General features: G+C 42.7%; 1 protein-coding gene across 1 annotated transcript in view; it reads left to right on the plus strand.

The window, feature by feature from the left end:
- Nucleotides 1-17,774, plus strand: part of MERTK (MER proto-oncogene, tyrosine kinase) — a 112,405-nt gene that overhangs the window by 67,499 nt on the left and 27,132 nt on the right. The window contains exons 8-10 of the mRNA XM_059079086.2: nt 2,602-2,753; nt 10,662-10,815; nt 15,336-15,489. Of these exons, the coding sequence (XP_058935069.1) occupies nt 2,602-2,753; nt 10,662-10,815; nt 15,336-15,489 (460 nt within the window). The remainder of the gene's footprint in view (nt 1-2,601; nt 2,754-10,661; nt 10,816-15,335; nt 15,490-17,774) is intronic.

A 17,774-nucleotide genomic window follows, 5' to 3' on the forward strand; every position in this document is an offset into this window, starting at 1 on the left:
GGGAATTTGAGGGATACCTGCCAGCTGTGTGTGGGAATAGGTTAGAAAGATATCGAGGGCTACTTCCTGATCAAACTTTCAATCTTCCAGGTTTAGTCCCCACTCTGGTCCCTGGGCCCTCCGCTCTGAGCCTCTCTGTGGTTCTTTGGGGAGAATCAGCTTACTGAGTTAACTACACCTTCTTACTCTGCTTTTCAGCTTTCATATGTATGTTGGCATTTCTCTTCCACTGTTGACTCCTCTGTACCCTGTGAGTTTTTACTGTTTTAAATTTCTTATTGTCATCATAGAGGGGTTTTAGGAGGGAGTAGACATAATGACATGTTGAGTCAGCCATGTTTCCCTGTAAATTCTACTATGTGACTCGTTTCATAGGTACAGCTTTAGCTATATATTTCCTGAGCTAAAATTTGCTCTAACTTCATTATTACTGCTCCTGGAATCAGCAGAGACAAAGAGATTATAGTGCCCTTTTGTTTCCCTTTCAGATATATCAGAAATATACAATTTAATCCCCCCTAAATACAAATACAACAACAGTTTGGTGTATATTATTGCATATTTACTCTTCCTATATGTAAAATAATTATTTTTTAATTTCTAAAATGGATCATTGATACATACTTTTTTGCAGTTTTATTCCCCCCCCACTATTAGATATTCTTTCATATCAATTTACATGGTCTCGCAAATTCTTTTCAGTGTAGGGTAGTGAGTATTCCATTGGAAAATTATCAGAATTTATTGTATCTTAATTATTGACTAAACATTACATTTATTCCTTTCTGTCACTATTATGCTTCAATGAATATAACACTACCCACAGGAGAATTTTTCTAGATTAAATTCATGGAAAGAAAATATTGGACAAGAGGCATATTTTTATCAGTTTTAATAGCTACAGTCAAGTTCTTCCCTCCCAAAAAAGAATGTAGTTGTGATCTTGACTTGTTTCCCAAATTATTTTGTACACATACTGTACCCACATACATACTTTTTCTAAAAAGTGCATTAACTCTTATTATCCTTGTATGTAGACATTTTGACATAAAGTGGATATGTGGCTTGCGTAGAATTTACTATAAACCAGAGAGTGAAAACCAGTGCTAAATTCTACACTTTGTCTCCTAACCCAGCAAATAGTATTTGACCCTCTGATCTTCATTCATGAGGTGTCTTACACACACACATGTACATACGCACGCACGCACACATACACATACATATTTAAATTAATTCACTGATTAGCTGTGTTCAGATCATTAGTAACCTGGCTCTGGACTTTAAAACGTGGCTTCCTTCTGAGATCGGCAGTGTTCCCTGCCTTGTACAGCTCAAATGACATAGAACTGATCCCCAGCTGGCCTTCTTGACCTTCTGCTGCACAGATGTCTACTGGAGAATCCTCTTGGAGTTGTGTGAGTTTTGCTTCCCCAAGAGGAGTCCTCGAGCTCTAGCTACCTCCTTGCCTGTCTTCCACTTCTTTGTTGTTTTAGTTTAGAATGGGCTTACTTTTTTAAAAAACGTTTATTGAAGTAGAGTTGATTTACAATGTTGTGTTAGTTTCAGGTGTACAGCAAAATGATTCAGTTATATATTCTTCTTCAGATTATTTTCCATTATAGCTTATTATAAGATATTGAATATAGTTCCCTGTGCTATACAGTAGGTCCTTGTTGTTTATCTATATTATATATAGTAGTGTGTATCTGTTCATCCCAAACTCCTAATTTATCCCTCCCCTCCTTTCCCCTTTGGTAACCAGATGTTTGTTTTCTGTCTGTGAGTCTGTTTCTGTTTTATGAATAAGTTCATTTGTATCATTTTTTAAGATTCCACATATAAGTGATATCATATTATATTTGTCTTTCTCTGTCTGACTTCGCTTAGTATGATCATCTCTAGGTCCATAGTGCTTACTTTGTGTGTGTGTGTGTGTGTGTGTGTGTGTGTGTAGCCTTTTTAAGAGAATTTTATTTGAGTGGTTCTTACAAAGATTGTTGCAATATGAAAGTCATTTGTTTGATAGAAATATCAAGCTGTCTTGTCAAACACACTAAAGTAACCCCAAAATATATTTAAGAGCTCACAGAGCCTAAAAAGAGCAAAGATTATACGCAACAAGACAAAACCTATTTCTGCATTTCCTATTTCTTGCTCAGACTGCTTTCCTTACCAGCCTGTCACTAAACATCTTGAGGAAATGCAGGGATCATTTTGTTTGGAATCCTGGACACAAAGCTTACTTTTTTAAACTCATGGTATTTTAATGGTCCTTGATTGAAAAGAAGGTGAAAGTCCACTATTTTTTTTTTTTAAAGAAAGGTGGCATCGAAGAGATTTTATCATGAAGGAAGCGTTGGAAAATGAGAAGAACTAACATTTTCTGAGTGCCTACAATGAACTAGACACTGTGCTAAGCACTTACATATACTATCTTAATAAATCTTCCTAGAAGTGTATGAAAGTCCACTATTAATCTCAGTCTCAGTGCTTTGAATAGAAAATTTAAAAACCAAACGTACAAAAACCAAGAAGAGAATGACTCTCTATGTGCCTTTCTTCGTACTTCCTCATCCTTCTCTCCTTTCTCTTTTGTAGCCCCGTCAGTAGCGCCTCTGAATGTCACTATGTTTCTGAATGAGTCTAGCAACAAGTTGGATGTCAAATGGATCAAGCCCCCAATTAAGCGGCAGGATGGGGAACTGGTGGGCTACCGGATCTCTCACGTGTGGCAGAATGCTGAGATGTCTGTAAGTCTGAACTTTAACGGAGTGCACTTGTCTTCTTGGATTTGCTGATTTAACATTGCTTTAGGAGCTTTCCTTTTGTCCTGAAAAGGCCTGATGTTATTGGGTTAGGCAAGGCACCTTTCAGTGGGAGATAAACAATGTGGTAAAAATTAGAGGTGCCTGAAAAGGTACAAAATTCCAAGAAATCTTTGGGGCTTTCCTCACTCACTCTTCATCCATTCATTTATGTCATTAGTCAATGTGAATAGGACTCATCCTCTGTTGTCACCTGATTCTTGCCTTCAGGGAACTGAGGCTCTTTGAGGAAGACAGTGTGCACTCCATAGAGGGGTTACCGGGCTTAGCAGTCCTGCAATTCATAACCTCTTGGAAATTCCAGAAGGTGATTGTCAGGGAAGACCCCCCAGCCTCCTAGCGGATGGCAAGAGTAACTAGACCCCGAAGGAGAGGGTCGAGCAGGCCAGCAGGTGGATTGGCACAGCCCTGTAGGACGTACAGTATAGCACAGCTTTGTTAGACGTGACTCCGGTCAAGCCCAGAGGGTCATCTGATTTTGATTGCCGAGAGGTCTAAAGATGGTGGGAACATCTGACCCAAGACAGAAGTGGTGAGGGGGACAGCTGACTGTGGTCAGGTGGGTAGCTCCCAGACAGGCCCCTTTCCCACTTGAGAAAGGAAGAGAGTTGAGGTGACACTGACTTCTCAAGACACAGAGTATCTGTAGAAGAGCAGACGCGCTGGCTTTATCCTCAGGACTGTCTCTTCTTTACCGCCATTGCGGAAAGCACGCTTCTTTTGTGTTGTTACAATCCGCATTGATCTAACCCTGGTAACAGGTCAGACTTCAGCATCCTCGTGGCATCTGTAGGGAGCATCACTGGAAAGTTACAATTTCTTGGCACGAGAGAGGAAAGGGGTGAACAGCTGCACTGACTGATGATGTCCAGGCTCTGTGTCGGGCACTTTTAACCTCATATCACCCAGCTTTTACCAAGACTGCTGTCTTCCAAAAGAACAATTTGAATTTATTTATTTTTTCTTTTCCTGCCTCAGTTTACCTATCAGGAAGCAGACTGTCGGATGCAGTAGTGATGGAAAAGGAAGAGAGCTTAGAAATCCATGGTTTGTTCTGCCTCATAGTAGATGATAAAAGGATGCTATCTGTACCACTCCAAACCCTGCTTAAGGGCTTCCCTGGTGGCTCAGTGGTTGAGAGTCCGCCTGCCGATGCAGGGGATGCGGGTTCGTGCCCCGGTCCGGGAAGATCCCACATGCCGCGGAGCGGCTGGGCCCCTGAGCCATGACTGCTGAGCCTGCGCGTCCGGAGCCAGTGCTCCGCAATGGGAGAGGCCACAACAGTGAGAGGCCCGCGTACCGCAAAAACAAAAAAACCAAAAAAACCAAAAACCCTGCTTAAGAGAGTTGCAGCTATGAGATAAGAAGTCTCTCATTTTCTGGTCTTTTGTCTCGGAGCATTTGTGCAAGGCGCCTGTTCGTCACATTTGCACACTGTCCGAGTCAAGGGAATCAAATGCCTCTCTTAGAGGATGGCTCCTGCTTACAATATTACATTCTTAGTAGAGATACATGAAGGTCCAGTGATTGCATTCTGACTCAGTAGGAACTTGGGCTGGCGGAAGATAGTGATTTCTCAGCAGACACTGTTTCTTTAAAGAACTGCAGGTCATCCTTTCTCCTCCCCTGGTGTAGGTGAAAGATACTTCTTTAGGGGGGACCCCTGAAGCAGAGGCGTGCTAAAGGGCAGGAGCGATGAAAGCCTTACAAATGACGTGACATGGCCAAGGAGCCCTAACACACAAGTGCCGTTAACACCCAGCCTTGCATTCTCTCTGCCCTTTGTTCAGAATGCTCCCCTCTGTAGTGAGAACAATACCGCCACAGTTAGGGCTGTGACCTTTCCAGTCATTACCTCCTTGGAGATGCTAGATCATCCCAGCAGGAAGGTCATTTACAACTTACTCACGCTCTGCTCTACTCTGGGCATCACGACAGTCTTGTGACGACACAAGACTTAGTGGCTCACTTTACGTTGGGCAACATTCTCTGAGGCAGCTCAGCTCCCGGCTCACCAGCCGCAGCTGGAGACAAATAAGAACACTGAAGACAAACTCATCCCGGGAGGGGCCTAAATTCCCCTTCCAAAGTGAAGCTTGAAGTGATCTCTGTACCCATCACTTGGGTTCCCTAAACTCCCTTCTTTTCCGAAGGGCAAGAGTTCGACACAACTTCCTCCCGAAATCGTCTTTTCATTTTCCTTTTTAAACTGTTACTAGGGGCTTCCCTGGTGGTCCAGAAGTTAAGACTCCACGCTCCCAATGCAGGGGGCCTGGGTTTGATCCCTGGTCAGGGAACTAGATCCCACACCCAGCAACTAAGACCCAGTGCAGCCAAATAAATAAAAATAAAATAAATATTTTTTAAAAAGAAAGAAAACTGTTACTAAAACTACATCTTCTTTATGTAAGGTGATGAAATTGGATATTTTGGGAAGATATTCTTATTTATTACTCTAATAAGGGAGGTTTTTTTGTATGGAATTTCAGAAGTTTCTTGAAGTAGTCTTGAAGTAGTAGGGTTATTACAGTTTGCTGGAAATTTAGTTTCAAAATTTGTACCTTCAATATCCTACAACTGTTGTGTCACTTTCAGACTAAGAAACTCTAGGTGTTTACTGTATGGACATTTACTGTATCTTGATGGAGTCATCAATGTTTTTGCTCTCTTTTTCTCGCTATCCCTTGCCTTCCAAATCACAGGTTAAAATACAAAGGTCAGGATCAAGTAAAATCTGTTCTCCTTGAAGTTGGAGCTGTGCCTTGCTCATCTTTGTACCAACTGAACACAGGACCTTAAACTTGCTTTGTAGGCATTTATGGCACTATGAACTTGATGTATGGACCTGGCTGACATCTAAACCAGCAGGAGAATTTCTCTCTCTGAATAGGACTGTCTTTTGATGAGTGTAGACTGGTATTTCTTGTCCCATTCCCATAAAGTGTCAGTAGACCTGTGAGAATTCAGTGAGCAGATAAGTTTATAAAATACTGCATATTGTACCCCCTTCTGGAAGAACCACAGTGTATACTGGCAAGTTCAAGGTTCTCCAGTGTTCTGCAATAAATAAATCCGTTTACCTTTGACCGAGATTTGCCCGAACCTTAGACAGAGACTCATTTTTATACGTGTCATTCTTGTAGAGCTCATTCTTTTGGGATTGGGGCTCTCATGCTGGTTTAACTGTGTTTGGAAAGGGTGGAGATCTTTGATCAGAAGGAAGTTTCATAGCCGATTATAATGGGCCAAGAGACATGACATATAGAACCAGCTTCTTTAAAGACACAGGGAAGCCACAGTGCTCAAGGCTTCCTTCCTTGGGCCCAGACCCCGGCCTCCTAGCAAGCTGCATGCCTGGAGGGTAGATGTGCCCACTGCCTCTTCCCTTTCCTCATTTCTCCCTCTCACTCACTGTCACAGGAGGGCAGAGCATGCGAGCTAGTGTCATTTTAAGGTAATAAGAACAGGTGAGGTTCTTGTGAGACAGGCCAGACAGGGGTCTGAAACATTTCTGAAACCCAAGGATCCATCAAGGATGGTACCTTTTGCCTGGAAGAGAAAGCTACAATGAAGAGCAACCCCATGAATGGGTCAAATAAAATTCTTGATTTGGGAACTTGACAACCTTGATTATTTTCTCTAGTGCACCAAGACTTGAAAGATGCTACTCGCTCAGTTCTATCCTAGAGCCTTACAGTTATAGGGAAAGAAGATCAAAATACAGCACCTTACAGGTGCTATAGGAATGTAGGAATAATAATAACCATCATCAGTTACTTACAGTGTTGATTACTTACAGACCCTGTGCCAAGTGTTTTACATAAAAGGCCTCATTTAACCCTTACAAAAACGCTGTGAGAAAGAAACTATTTTCTCAATTTTCATTTGAGGAAACTGAAACTCAGAACCATTGAGTAACTTACCCAGAGTCACACAGCTTAGAATTGCAGCATTGAAATAAGAACCCAGGTCTGACTGACTCCAAAGCCAGTGCTTTTCAGAGCCCCACAACTCTTCTCCGGATGCCCTTGGCTTTCTTCACAGTACAGTGTCTCTTGTTCAAATTCCACAGCATGGCCTCGTAGCAGAAAGAAGTGAAAACAGGACAGGTTTCAAGAGTAAGATGTGAGGGTTTTACACTGATGATTGTGCATTTGAAGCCCTTTTGAACAAGTTTGTTGTCACATGGGGTAGTTCTTTCCCTATTGAAGGTTACTGTTCTTTGAGATAATAAAATGTGCCATATTCTTTTTTTTTTTTTAGCCTAAGTAATTTGATTTATTTATTTATTTTTGAATTTTATTTCATTTTTTAAATACAGCAGATTCTTATTAGTTATCTATTTTATACATATTAGTGTAAATGTCAATCCCAATCTCCCAATTCATCACACCACCAGCACCACCCCCGCTTTCCCCCCTTGGTGTCCATACATTTGTTCTCTACATCTGTGCCTCTATTTCTGCCTTGCAGTCTGGTTCATCTGTACCATTTTTCTTGATTCCACATATATTTTTTAATATACGATATTTGTTTTTCTCTTTCTGACTTACTTCACTCTGTATGACACTCTCTAGATCCAACCACATCTCTACAATTGACGCAATTTCGTTCCTTTTTGTGGCTGAGTAGTATTCCATTGTATATATGTACCACATCTTCTTTACCCATTTGTCTGTTGATGGGCATTTAGGTTGCTTCCATGACCTGGCTATTGTAAATAGTGCTGCAGTGAACACTGGGGTGCATGTGTCTTTTTGAGTTATGGTTTTCTCTGGGTATTTGCCCAGTAGTGGAATTGCTGGGTCATATGGTAATTCTATTTTTAGTTTTTTAAGGAACCTCCATACTGTTCTCCATGGTGGCTGTATCAATTTACATTCCCACTAACAGTACAAGAGGGTTCCCTTTCCTCCACACCCTCTCCAGCATTTATTGTTTGCAGATTTTCTGAAGATGCCCATTCTAACCAGTGTGAGGTGATACATCATTGTAGTTTTGATTTGTATTTCTCTAGTAATTAGTGATGTTGAGCAGCTTTTCATGTGCCTCTTGGCCATCTGTGTGTTCTGTATGTCTTCTTTGGAGAAATGTCTATTTAGCTCTTCTGCCCATTTTTAGATTGGGTTGTTTGTCTTTTTAATATTGAGCTGCATGAGCTGTTACATTTTGGAGATTAATCCTTTGTCCCTTGATTCATTTGCAAATATTTTCTCCCATTCTGAGGGTTATCTTTTCATCTTGTTTATAGTTTCCTTTGCTGTGCAAAAGATTTTAAGTTTCATTAGGTCCCATTTGTTTATTTTTGTTTTTATTTCCATTACTCTGGGAGGTGGGTCAAAAAAGATCTTGCTGTGATTTATGTCAAAGAGTGATCTTCCTATGTTTTCCTCTAAGAGTTTTGTAGTGTCCAGGCTTACATTTAGGTCTTTAATCTACTTTAAGTTTATTTTTGTGTATGGTGTTAGAGAGTGTTCTAATTTCATTCTTTTACATGTAGCTGTCCAGTTTTCCCAGCATCACTTATTGAAGAGACTGTCTTTTCTCCATTGTGTATCCTTGCCTCCTTTGTCATAGATTAGTTGACCAGAGGTGTGTGGGTTTATCTCTGGGCTTTCTATCCTGTTCCATTGATCTATTTTTATGTTTTTGTGCCAGTACCATAGTGTCTTGATTACTATAGCTTTGTAGTATAGTCTGAAGTCAGGGGTCTGATTCCTCCAGCTCTGTTTTTTTCTCTCAAGATTGCTTTGGCTAGTCGGGGTCTTTTGTGTATCCATACAAATTTTAAGATCTTTTGTTCTAGTTGTGTAAAAAATGCCATTGGCAATTTAATAGGGATTGCATTGAATCTGTAGATTGCTTTGGGTAGTATAGTCATCTTCACAATATTGATTCTTCCAATCTAAGAACATGGTATATCTCCCCATCTGTTTGTGTCATCTCTGATTTCTTTCATCAGTGTCTTATAGTTTCCTGAGTAGGTCTTTTACCTCCTTAGGTAGGTTTATTCCTAGGTATTTTATCCTTTTTTTTTTTTTTTTTTTTTTGCGGTACGCGGGTCTCTCACTGTTGTGGCCTCTCCCGTTGCGGAGCACAGGCTCCGGACGCGCAGGCTCAGCGGCCATAGCTCACGGGCCCAGCCGCTCCGCGGCACATGGGATCTTCCTGGACCAGGGCACGAACCCGTGTCCCCTGCATCGGCAGGCGGACTCTCAACCACTGCGCCACCAGGGAAGCCCAAGGTATTTTATTCTTTTTGTTGCAATGGTGAAGGAGATTGTTTCCTTAATTTCTCTTTCTGATCCTTTGTTGTTAGTGTAGAGGAATACAAGAGATTTCTGTGCATTAATTTTGTATCCTGCTACTTTACCAAATTCATTGATTAGCTCTAGTAGTTTTCTGGTAGCATCCTTAGGATTCTCTATGTATAGTATCATGGCATCTGCAAACGAGCTGTTAGGTTTTAAACTGTGGGGTATATGCACTATTTCTCAGCTGCCAGTCAAGGTTCCATGACTGTGAGGGCTTTGACAATGATGTTACTCTACTTGACGATTTTCTGTCCCCCCCAAATTATATAGAGAATGACCAACTAACACATAATCAAAACTGGCTTAGCCATACAGAAAATGCCTTTTGATATATCCAAAAAAAAGACTAATTTGTCTACCTAATTCACAAAAAAATCTATGGCAAATCTTTTAGGCACTGAGTCCAATGGGGTTAAAAAACAAACAAACAAAAAAATTAAGACCATAGTTCTCCCTTTCATCCCTTGTCTGGGGACGTTTCTAGGTCCTGATGGTCACTGCCTGTTTAGATTATAAACAGTCTCCAGGTGCCTGACCCAGGTGTCCCCACTGGTCATGAGTGATGGGGCTGCCCTCTCCGTAAGGGCTGACCTGGTTCCACCCAGCACCATTGGGAGAAATGACCAGCATGAGTGACCAGGGGAGGAAGTTACCACCCAAACCAGGCCCCTGCTATCCATTGCTGATCCATGATATCTGTGCTCCATGTGTGATATCTCTCTGTGAAAACAAATCTCCATAATTCAGAATTAAAGACATGTTCCTAGTGCTACATTTCAGCCTTCACCAACCCTATGGTTCCTATTTGAAAAGCCAATCCCAAATGCAAAATTAGTTTCCCGCACCAGAGAACACCATGATAGTCAAGGTTTGGAAACAAAGGGGAAAGTATTTTTTCCCCTGGTTATTTTTTCAAAAATCTCCCCCATCCCCCATGTTTTAATGGGTCAAGTTGTACAGCAATGGCTTTAAAACAAAATAAGTAAAGCCAGATTTTTGAAAATGGAGCACATTGTGTGTTTATCACTGGAAGAAAAAGTGTCAGTGCCCTTCTAAATGTAGACTGTGGTCACAACTCTTAGAATTGCAAGGAACACGAGCCCACTTGTGCTGGTTCAAAGAAGCTGGCAGGTGGTCAATGTCAAGGTTCAGTGCAGCTCCTGGGCAGTATTCTCTGAGGGTTCTGAGGGCGGGAGTGTCGAGGAGACAGTCTTGCTCTTGCCTTTGGGTGCCTCTGCCACATGTTCCCTTTCTTCACCGACCCCTCTAAGTACCATGTTTGCACGACCCTACTAGGCCCAGATCCCCAAGACCTGAGGATGCCGCCAGCCTGTCCTGTATCCCTGCCCACCTATTGGCTCCCTTAGCTGTGGCCTGAGTGAGGAAGGGAGGCTGTGGAAACACAGCCGCTGCCCCTGGGATGTGGGTGGGGCAGCTTCCCTCGGAAGAACTTCCCTCGGGCGTCAAGACCCCTGGTGCCTCAGTATTTCCTTTCCTTTCCCTTCCTCTCTGTCCCCAGAAAGAGCTCTCAGAAGAAGTCGGCCAGAATGACAGTCTTGCTCAGCTTTCTGTTCAAGTCCACAACGCCTCGTGCACCGTGAGGATTGCAGCCATCACCAAAGGGGGAGTCGGGCCCTTCAGCGACCCAGTGAAAATATTTGTCCCTGCACACGGTGAGAGCTGGTGCCGGATTGACTGACGGGACATCAGTCCGGGCAACACCCAGGTGGCCAGAGAGTAGCCTGTGGCATGGACGGCTTGTTTAAGAATGAAACATAAAGACCAAAAGGAGGGCTTCCCTGGTGGCTCAGTGGTTGAGAATCCGCCTGCCGATGCAGGGGATACGGGTTCGTGCCCTGGTCCGGGAAGATCCCACACGCCGCGGAGCGGCTGGGCCCGTGAGCCATGGCCGCTGAGCCTGCACATCCGGAGCCTGTGCCCCGCAACGGGAGAGGCCACAACAGTGAGAGGCCTGCGTACCACAAAAAAAAAAAAAAAAAAAAAAAAAAAAAAGACCAAAAGGAAATTTCGCAGTGATGAGGATGGTTGATAGTTGATCACAGAGCTGTCGATACCCTTGAGCCTTTCCACTACTATTACTATCCAGTGTAATAACTTCCTGGGAAGATTAATCCCTTTCAGAACCCAGAATTTGACTGGACTTAATGAATTTAGGTTTTTTGGTTTTGCTTTTAACTTTTCTTAGAGTATGATTGATGTACAATGTTTTGTTAGCTTCAGGGGTACAGCAAGGTCAGTCAGTTATACATGTACATATATCCACTCTTTTTTAGATTCTTTTCCCACATAGCACAGAGGTCATTACAGAGTATTGAGTAGAGTTCCCGGTGCTGTACGGTAGGTCCTTATTAGTTAGCTATTTTATATATAGTATTGAATTTAGTTTAAGTGCATCCAAACTACATGACTGGATTTTGGATAGGCATTGTGGCTAATCCTCAGCTCTGTACAATCGGCACTGTTTTTTTTTTTTTTTTTTTTTTTTTTTGGTGATACGCGGGCCTCTCACTGCTGTGGCCTCTCCCGTTGTGGAGCACAGGCTCCGGACGCGCAGGCTCAGTGGCCATGGCTCACGGGCCTAGCTGCTCCGCGGCACGTGGGATCTTCCCATACCGGGGCACAAACCCGTGTCCCCTGCATTGGCAGGTGGATTCTCAACCACTGCGCCACCAGGGAAGCCCTGTTTGTTTGCTTTAAGTGGTGCAGGTTGCTCTGTTATTAGTCATTCAAACCTTAGGTAACATGCTTTGTGATTGATTTGGTACAGAACAACAAGTGTTTCCTATAGAAGCCACCTTTACACGGCGCTGGGCTCGCTCAGCTAAATGCCCATCCCTGCGGGCTGCCCTCTGCTCGTTCGTTGTTGGAGTGGCCTTAAGCAAGGTGACGCCGTGGTGCCCCAAGTGGCCCAAATGCTGTGTTTGCTTCTGTAGACCAGGGCAGCTGCCTTTGTTCTGACTCTGACCTGCCCTCGGTTGTTTGGTAATGAACTGCTACCATAAACTCTACGCAGACATCTATGTGGGTGTGATTTGTGCATTTACAAGTTCCTGCCAAATATATAGCCTTTGTAGCCGTAGCAGACAGGACTTGGGAACAGACCGTCGAGTCCCCGTATGTCTGTCCCAGTGACCCTCAAATACGTTCTCCCTTTTAGTGCCAAATTGCACCCATATTACAGCTCCTACAGCCCATAAGCCCAGTCCCAAGGGAACATTAGTAACTGGTGTTGGGGACACAAGGCGTGCCTACCTGGCAGAAATTCAGGGGCAATGAGATTCTGATTCTAGAGGCACAGGTTAAAAATCAGAGTTTAACACAGACATAGAAAACAAACTTACGGTTACCAAAGGGGAAAGGGGGTGGGGGAGGGATAGATTAGGAGTTTGGGATTAGCAAATACAAACTAGTACATATAAAATAGATAAAGTTAGGTCCTGTGTAGCACAGGGAACTATATTAAATATATTGTAACAAACCATAATAGAAAATATATATTTTATATACATATATATATATATATATATATATATACACACACACACACACACACACACACACACACATATATATAACTGAATCACTTGGCTGTACACCAGAAACTAACACAGCATTGTAAATCAACTATACTTCTTTTTTTTTTTTTTTCCCCGCACCTTGTGGCATGTGGGATCTAGGATCTTAGTTCCCTGACCAGGGATTGAACCCATGGCCTCTGCAGTGAAAGCACAGAGTCTTAACCACTGGACTGCCAGGGAAGTCCTATTCTTCAATTGTTTTTTTTTTTTTTTTTTTTTTTTTTTTGCGGTACGCGGGCCTCTCACTGTTGTGGCCTCTCCCGTTGCGGAGCACAGGCTCTGGACACGCAGGCTCAGCGGTCATGGCTCACGGGCCCAGCCGCTCCGCGGCATGTGGTATCTTCCCGGACCGGGGCACGAACCCGTGTCCCCCGCATCCGCAGGCGGATTCTCAACCACTGCGCCACCAGGGAAGCCCTCTTCAATTGTTTTTTTAAAAAAAGTCAGAGTTTAAGATGACAGAGCTTTCATCTTCATTCATAATAAACTGTCCAAAACTGTTAAAAGCTTTGCTGTTCTGGCGGTCCTGGTTTTGCATGGTTCCCGTCTGCATACATTTCAGTTACCACAGTTCAGTTACATCACACCTGTTCCCCAACAATATGGTTCAGATTTGAGGTGCCAGCAATATATTAACTGTGAGTAATTGTATAAACTTCACCGCCAGCTCTTCAGTGCACAGATCACTCCATACATAACAGGGGCATCTTGGTTGTGACCAGTTGGGTAACCTCTTTCAAAGTCTGTCTGTGGTCGATCACCGTGCTTTCCTTATTCAGTTCACATGCGTCTAACGGGCATAGAGCTGTGTTACTTCCTTGTCTCGCAGGGGTGAACCCACATGACATTTCACAAAAGCAGATAATTGAGAGACGGAGCTGGTGAACAAAGATGAAAATGTAGACAAGAAAGAAAAAGTGATAGTGTGGGAAATGGAATTTGAATTGAATGTGTTTGGAATTACGAAAGAAATAGTTGACTGTGGGCATGTTGATGCTGCTGCCATTTGGTCCATGAGATGTGCCGCCAGGGAACTCAGTGAAGGTGGACTTACCCACAGGAGTGAACTGGTTGTGCTGAAAAGGAGAAAGATGTCCCAGAGGAAGTTACACTGGCCACAGTCTTCACATGTGTGTCAGGGGCCCCGAAGCTGATGTACTGAATTGAGAATATGCAGATTATGGCCCCCTGAATGAGGGGCACACACCACCCACTTGGGGTGGGCAGATAGCTCCCTCAGCATCTGAGCTCCCACTTTGGGGAAGTGAAAACCCTGGGGTCATTTTGATTGTGCAGTTTCAATACACCCACACAAAGGAAGCAGAGTCACAAGATCTATTACAGATCGCAGATGCGGTTGTGGGGTGAGGAGGTGGGAGAGCCAGGGCAAGAGTGGTCCTTCATCCCACGTCAGAGCAGGTGGTAGAGAGAGGGTAGAAAACGCCTGTACTTAACTTTTCAGGGGCTCAACTCTAAATGGTTATTTTAAAAGGTGCCCCCGGGGCTTCCCTGGTGGCGCAGTGGTTGAGAGTCCGCCTGCCGATGCAGGGGACACGGGTTCGTGCCCCGGTCCGGGAGGATCCCACATGCCGCGGAGCGGCCGGGCCCGTGAGCCGTGGCCGCTGAGCCTGCGCGTCCGGAGCCTGTGCTCCGCAACGGGAGAGGCCACAACAGTGAGAGGCCCACGTATCGCAAAAAAAATAAATAAATAAAAGGTGTCCCCGGAAAAGCAAAGCAGGAACTTGCAGCAGGACTCCTAAGCTCAGATCCTTATCGAAATGCCCAGACTCTGAATTGTCATACTGGGTTGTAAGCAGTGTTGTCATACTGTGCGGTGCCTCAGCAGGGACTTCCCTGGAGGTCCAGTGGTTAAGAATCCGCCTTCCAATGCAGGGGACGCGGGTTCGATCCCTGGTTGGGGAACTAAGATCCCACATGCCGAAGGGAAAGTGAGCCTGCGCGCCACAGCTAGAGAGCCCGCGCACTGCGACCACTGAGGCCGTGCACTCTGGACCATGCGCGCCACAACTAGAGAGAAGCCTGCACGCCACCACAAAGAGCCCGTGTGCCGCAACAAAAGATCCCACGTGCCGCAACTAAGACCTGACACAGCCAAATAAGTAAATAGATAAATAAATAAATATTTTTTTAAATAAAATAAAAGAAAATGCCTCAGCAGCAACTCAAAATCTCTGCCTTCTCATCACAACATTAAAGGAACTCACAGAGGTATTTTACCACACTGAAAGCGCAAAGGATAAAACATTGGAAGCCGATCCAAACTTGGAAAGGAGTATGACATTTGTCAGGGCGTGGAAGATACATTCTCTCTATATCCTAAGCTATATGGCTAGAAGCTGGCAAGCAGTGTTCAAACTACTCTTGATACTTTTTTTTACAAAGAAAGAAAGCATTTTGATTCTCAGTATTTCTAGTGTTTTAAGTTAGAGTGTACCAGTTAAATATTAGTTTTACTATTTTTTCAATTGCTTATACATTTATAAATGACATGAAGAGAGTTCCCCAATATTGTAAATCAACTATCTCGAATCCCAAAGAGATGTTTTGAGTTGATTCTGTTGGTATTTTACCAGGTTGGGTAGATTTTGCCCCCTCGTCAACCCCAGCACCTGGCAACAAAGATCCTGTGCTCATCATCCTTGGCTGCTTTTGTGGATTTGTTTTGATTGGGTTGACTTTATATATATCTCTGGCCATCAGGAAAAGATTCCAGGAGACAAAGTTTGGGTAAGTTTCACAGTTTAAAATGTTTTGCTCAGTGGTATCGATGAAGTTGCTATGCCAAGCGTTAATGCCTCTTCTGCTGGCCCAGCTCCGGTACCCAGCTGGGTCCCTGTATTATGCACACCCCGGGGGGGAGGCAGCTTCCTTACTTAGGCCAGTGCCACAAAGGCAGGCAATAGTGAAAGCTTTTTACTTCTTCCAAAGTCTCTTCTTGCTTTCCTCCTTTATTGTTTTCCTTTAAGAGGAAACTTAACATTTTTTAGGACATTAAATGTTGTGAAAATATTTTGATTCTGGTTTTAAAATACCAGAATTTAAATCTGGTTTTAAAGTCAAAGTGCTAGAATGACATCCCATCCACAATAGCACAAGAACTATAATGTTCCTAAGAAGAAACCCAATATATGTACAAGAGCTTTGTGGAAAAACTTATTAAACTTTACTGACATTGCAGAAGACAACTCAAATAAATGGAAAGATGTGTACCGTGTTCATAGATGGGAAGGCTCAGGGGTTTTTTGGGGTTTTTTTCTGGTTTTTAGCCAGAAACAACTTTATTTTTCCGATTAATCCTGATATCTTTCTCCCCTTTCCCATTAGTGCTATCATACTTACTTTTTTTTAAACATCTTTATTGGAGTATAATTGCTTTACAATGGTGTGTTAGTTTCTGCTTTACAACAAAGTGAATCAGTTATACATATACATATGTTCCCATATCTCTTCCCTCTTGCGTCTCCCTCCCTCCCACCCTCCCTATCCCACCCCTCTAGGTGGTCACAAAGCACAGAGGTGATCTCCCTGTGCTATGCGGCTGCTTCCCACTAGCTATCTAATTTACATTTGGTAGTGTATATATGTCCCTGCCACTCTCTCACTTTGTCACAGCTTACCCTTCCCCCTTCCCATATCCTCAAGTCCATGCTTTAGTAGGTCTGTGTTTTATTCCCGTCCTACCACTAATCTCTTCATGACATTTTTTTTTCTTAGATTCCATATATATGTATTAGCATACGGTATTTGTTTTTCTCCTTCTGACTTACTTCACTCTGTATGACAGACTCCAGGTCTATCCACCTCATTATAAATAATTCAGTTTCATTTCTTTTTATGGCTGACTAATATTCCATTGTGGAAGGCTCAGTTTTGTCAAGAGATCATTTTTCCCCAAGTTAACCATAAATTCAATATAATTACCATCTAAATTGCTGCAGGATTGTTGATAAAAGCTGATTTGAAAATTTACCTGAGGGACTTCCCTGGCAGTCTGGTGGTTGAGACTTTGCCTTCCAATGCAGGGGGTGTGGGTTTAATGCAGGGGGTGCAGGTTCGATCCCTGGTCAGGGAGCTAGGATCTCATATGCCTCGTGGCCAAAAAGCCAAATCACAAAACAGAAGCAATGTTGTAACAAATCCAATAAAGACTTTAAAAAAGGTCCACCTCAAAAAAAATCTTAAAAAAAAAAAAAAGAAAGAAAATTTACCTTGAAGAGTAAATGAGCAGAGACAGCCAAGACAGTTTTGAAAAACACAAAAGTTTGGGTGGAGAGGGCTAATTCTGCTAGGTATAAAAACATGTTAAATGATTAGAACAGTGAGGTATTGGTGAGAACTCAGTGTATGGACATCACAGGGTGCCCATATGTGTGTGGGAATAGAATATACAATGAAGATTGCATTTCAGATCTGTGGAGAAAGGAAGGAATGTTCAAAAACAGAACCTGTTCTAGGGGTTGGATGGAGAGAGATGAACAAGACAAGCATGGGGCTGCCCACATGTAGCTTATCGTCTAGCAGTTAAGAGATGCAGAAGAAAATGCTCCATGTGAAAACGTTCTTAACAGCTAGTCCTCCACTAACTCATGGTTCCACAGAACCCAAAAGCTTACCACCAAAATAGATCTTAGATATTATCTGATTCAACCCTAGCTATAATAATTTGGAGAAGTTTAAGGTTGAATGTTTTAAAATTTACCAAAAAGTGGGGCTGCAAAGTACAGCAGATATATTAATAAGATTCCAGTACTGTTTCAAATATTTAGAAATAAAATTATGTCCAAGAACCATTAAGCTGAGCAGAAACTGAAAACAAGTGAAAAGTTGATCACAGGTTATTTTATACATTATTTTATACTGAAGTCAGTTTCCTTGGGTCTTCACTGCAACACCCTATTCATTTGTTCATTTTGTACAAGCACCTTTCATTTGTTCATTTTTTAATGAAAATAACTTTGTTTTCTACTTATAAAAGTAACATTCTTATAGTTTTTTAAAAATCAAATTATATA

This window comes from Kogia breviceps, chromosome 11, assembly GCF_026419965.1.
Source record: "Kogia breviceps isolate mKogBre1 chromosome 11, mKogBre1 haplotype 1, whole genome shotgun sequence".
Taxonomy (NCBI): domain Eukaryota; kingdom Metazoa; phylum Chordata; class Mammalia; order Artiodactyla; family Physeteridae; genus Kogia; species Kogia breviceps.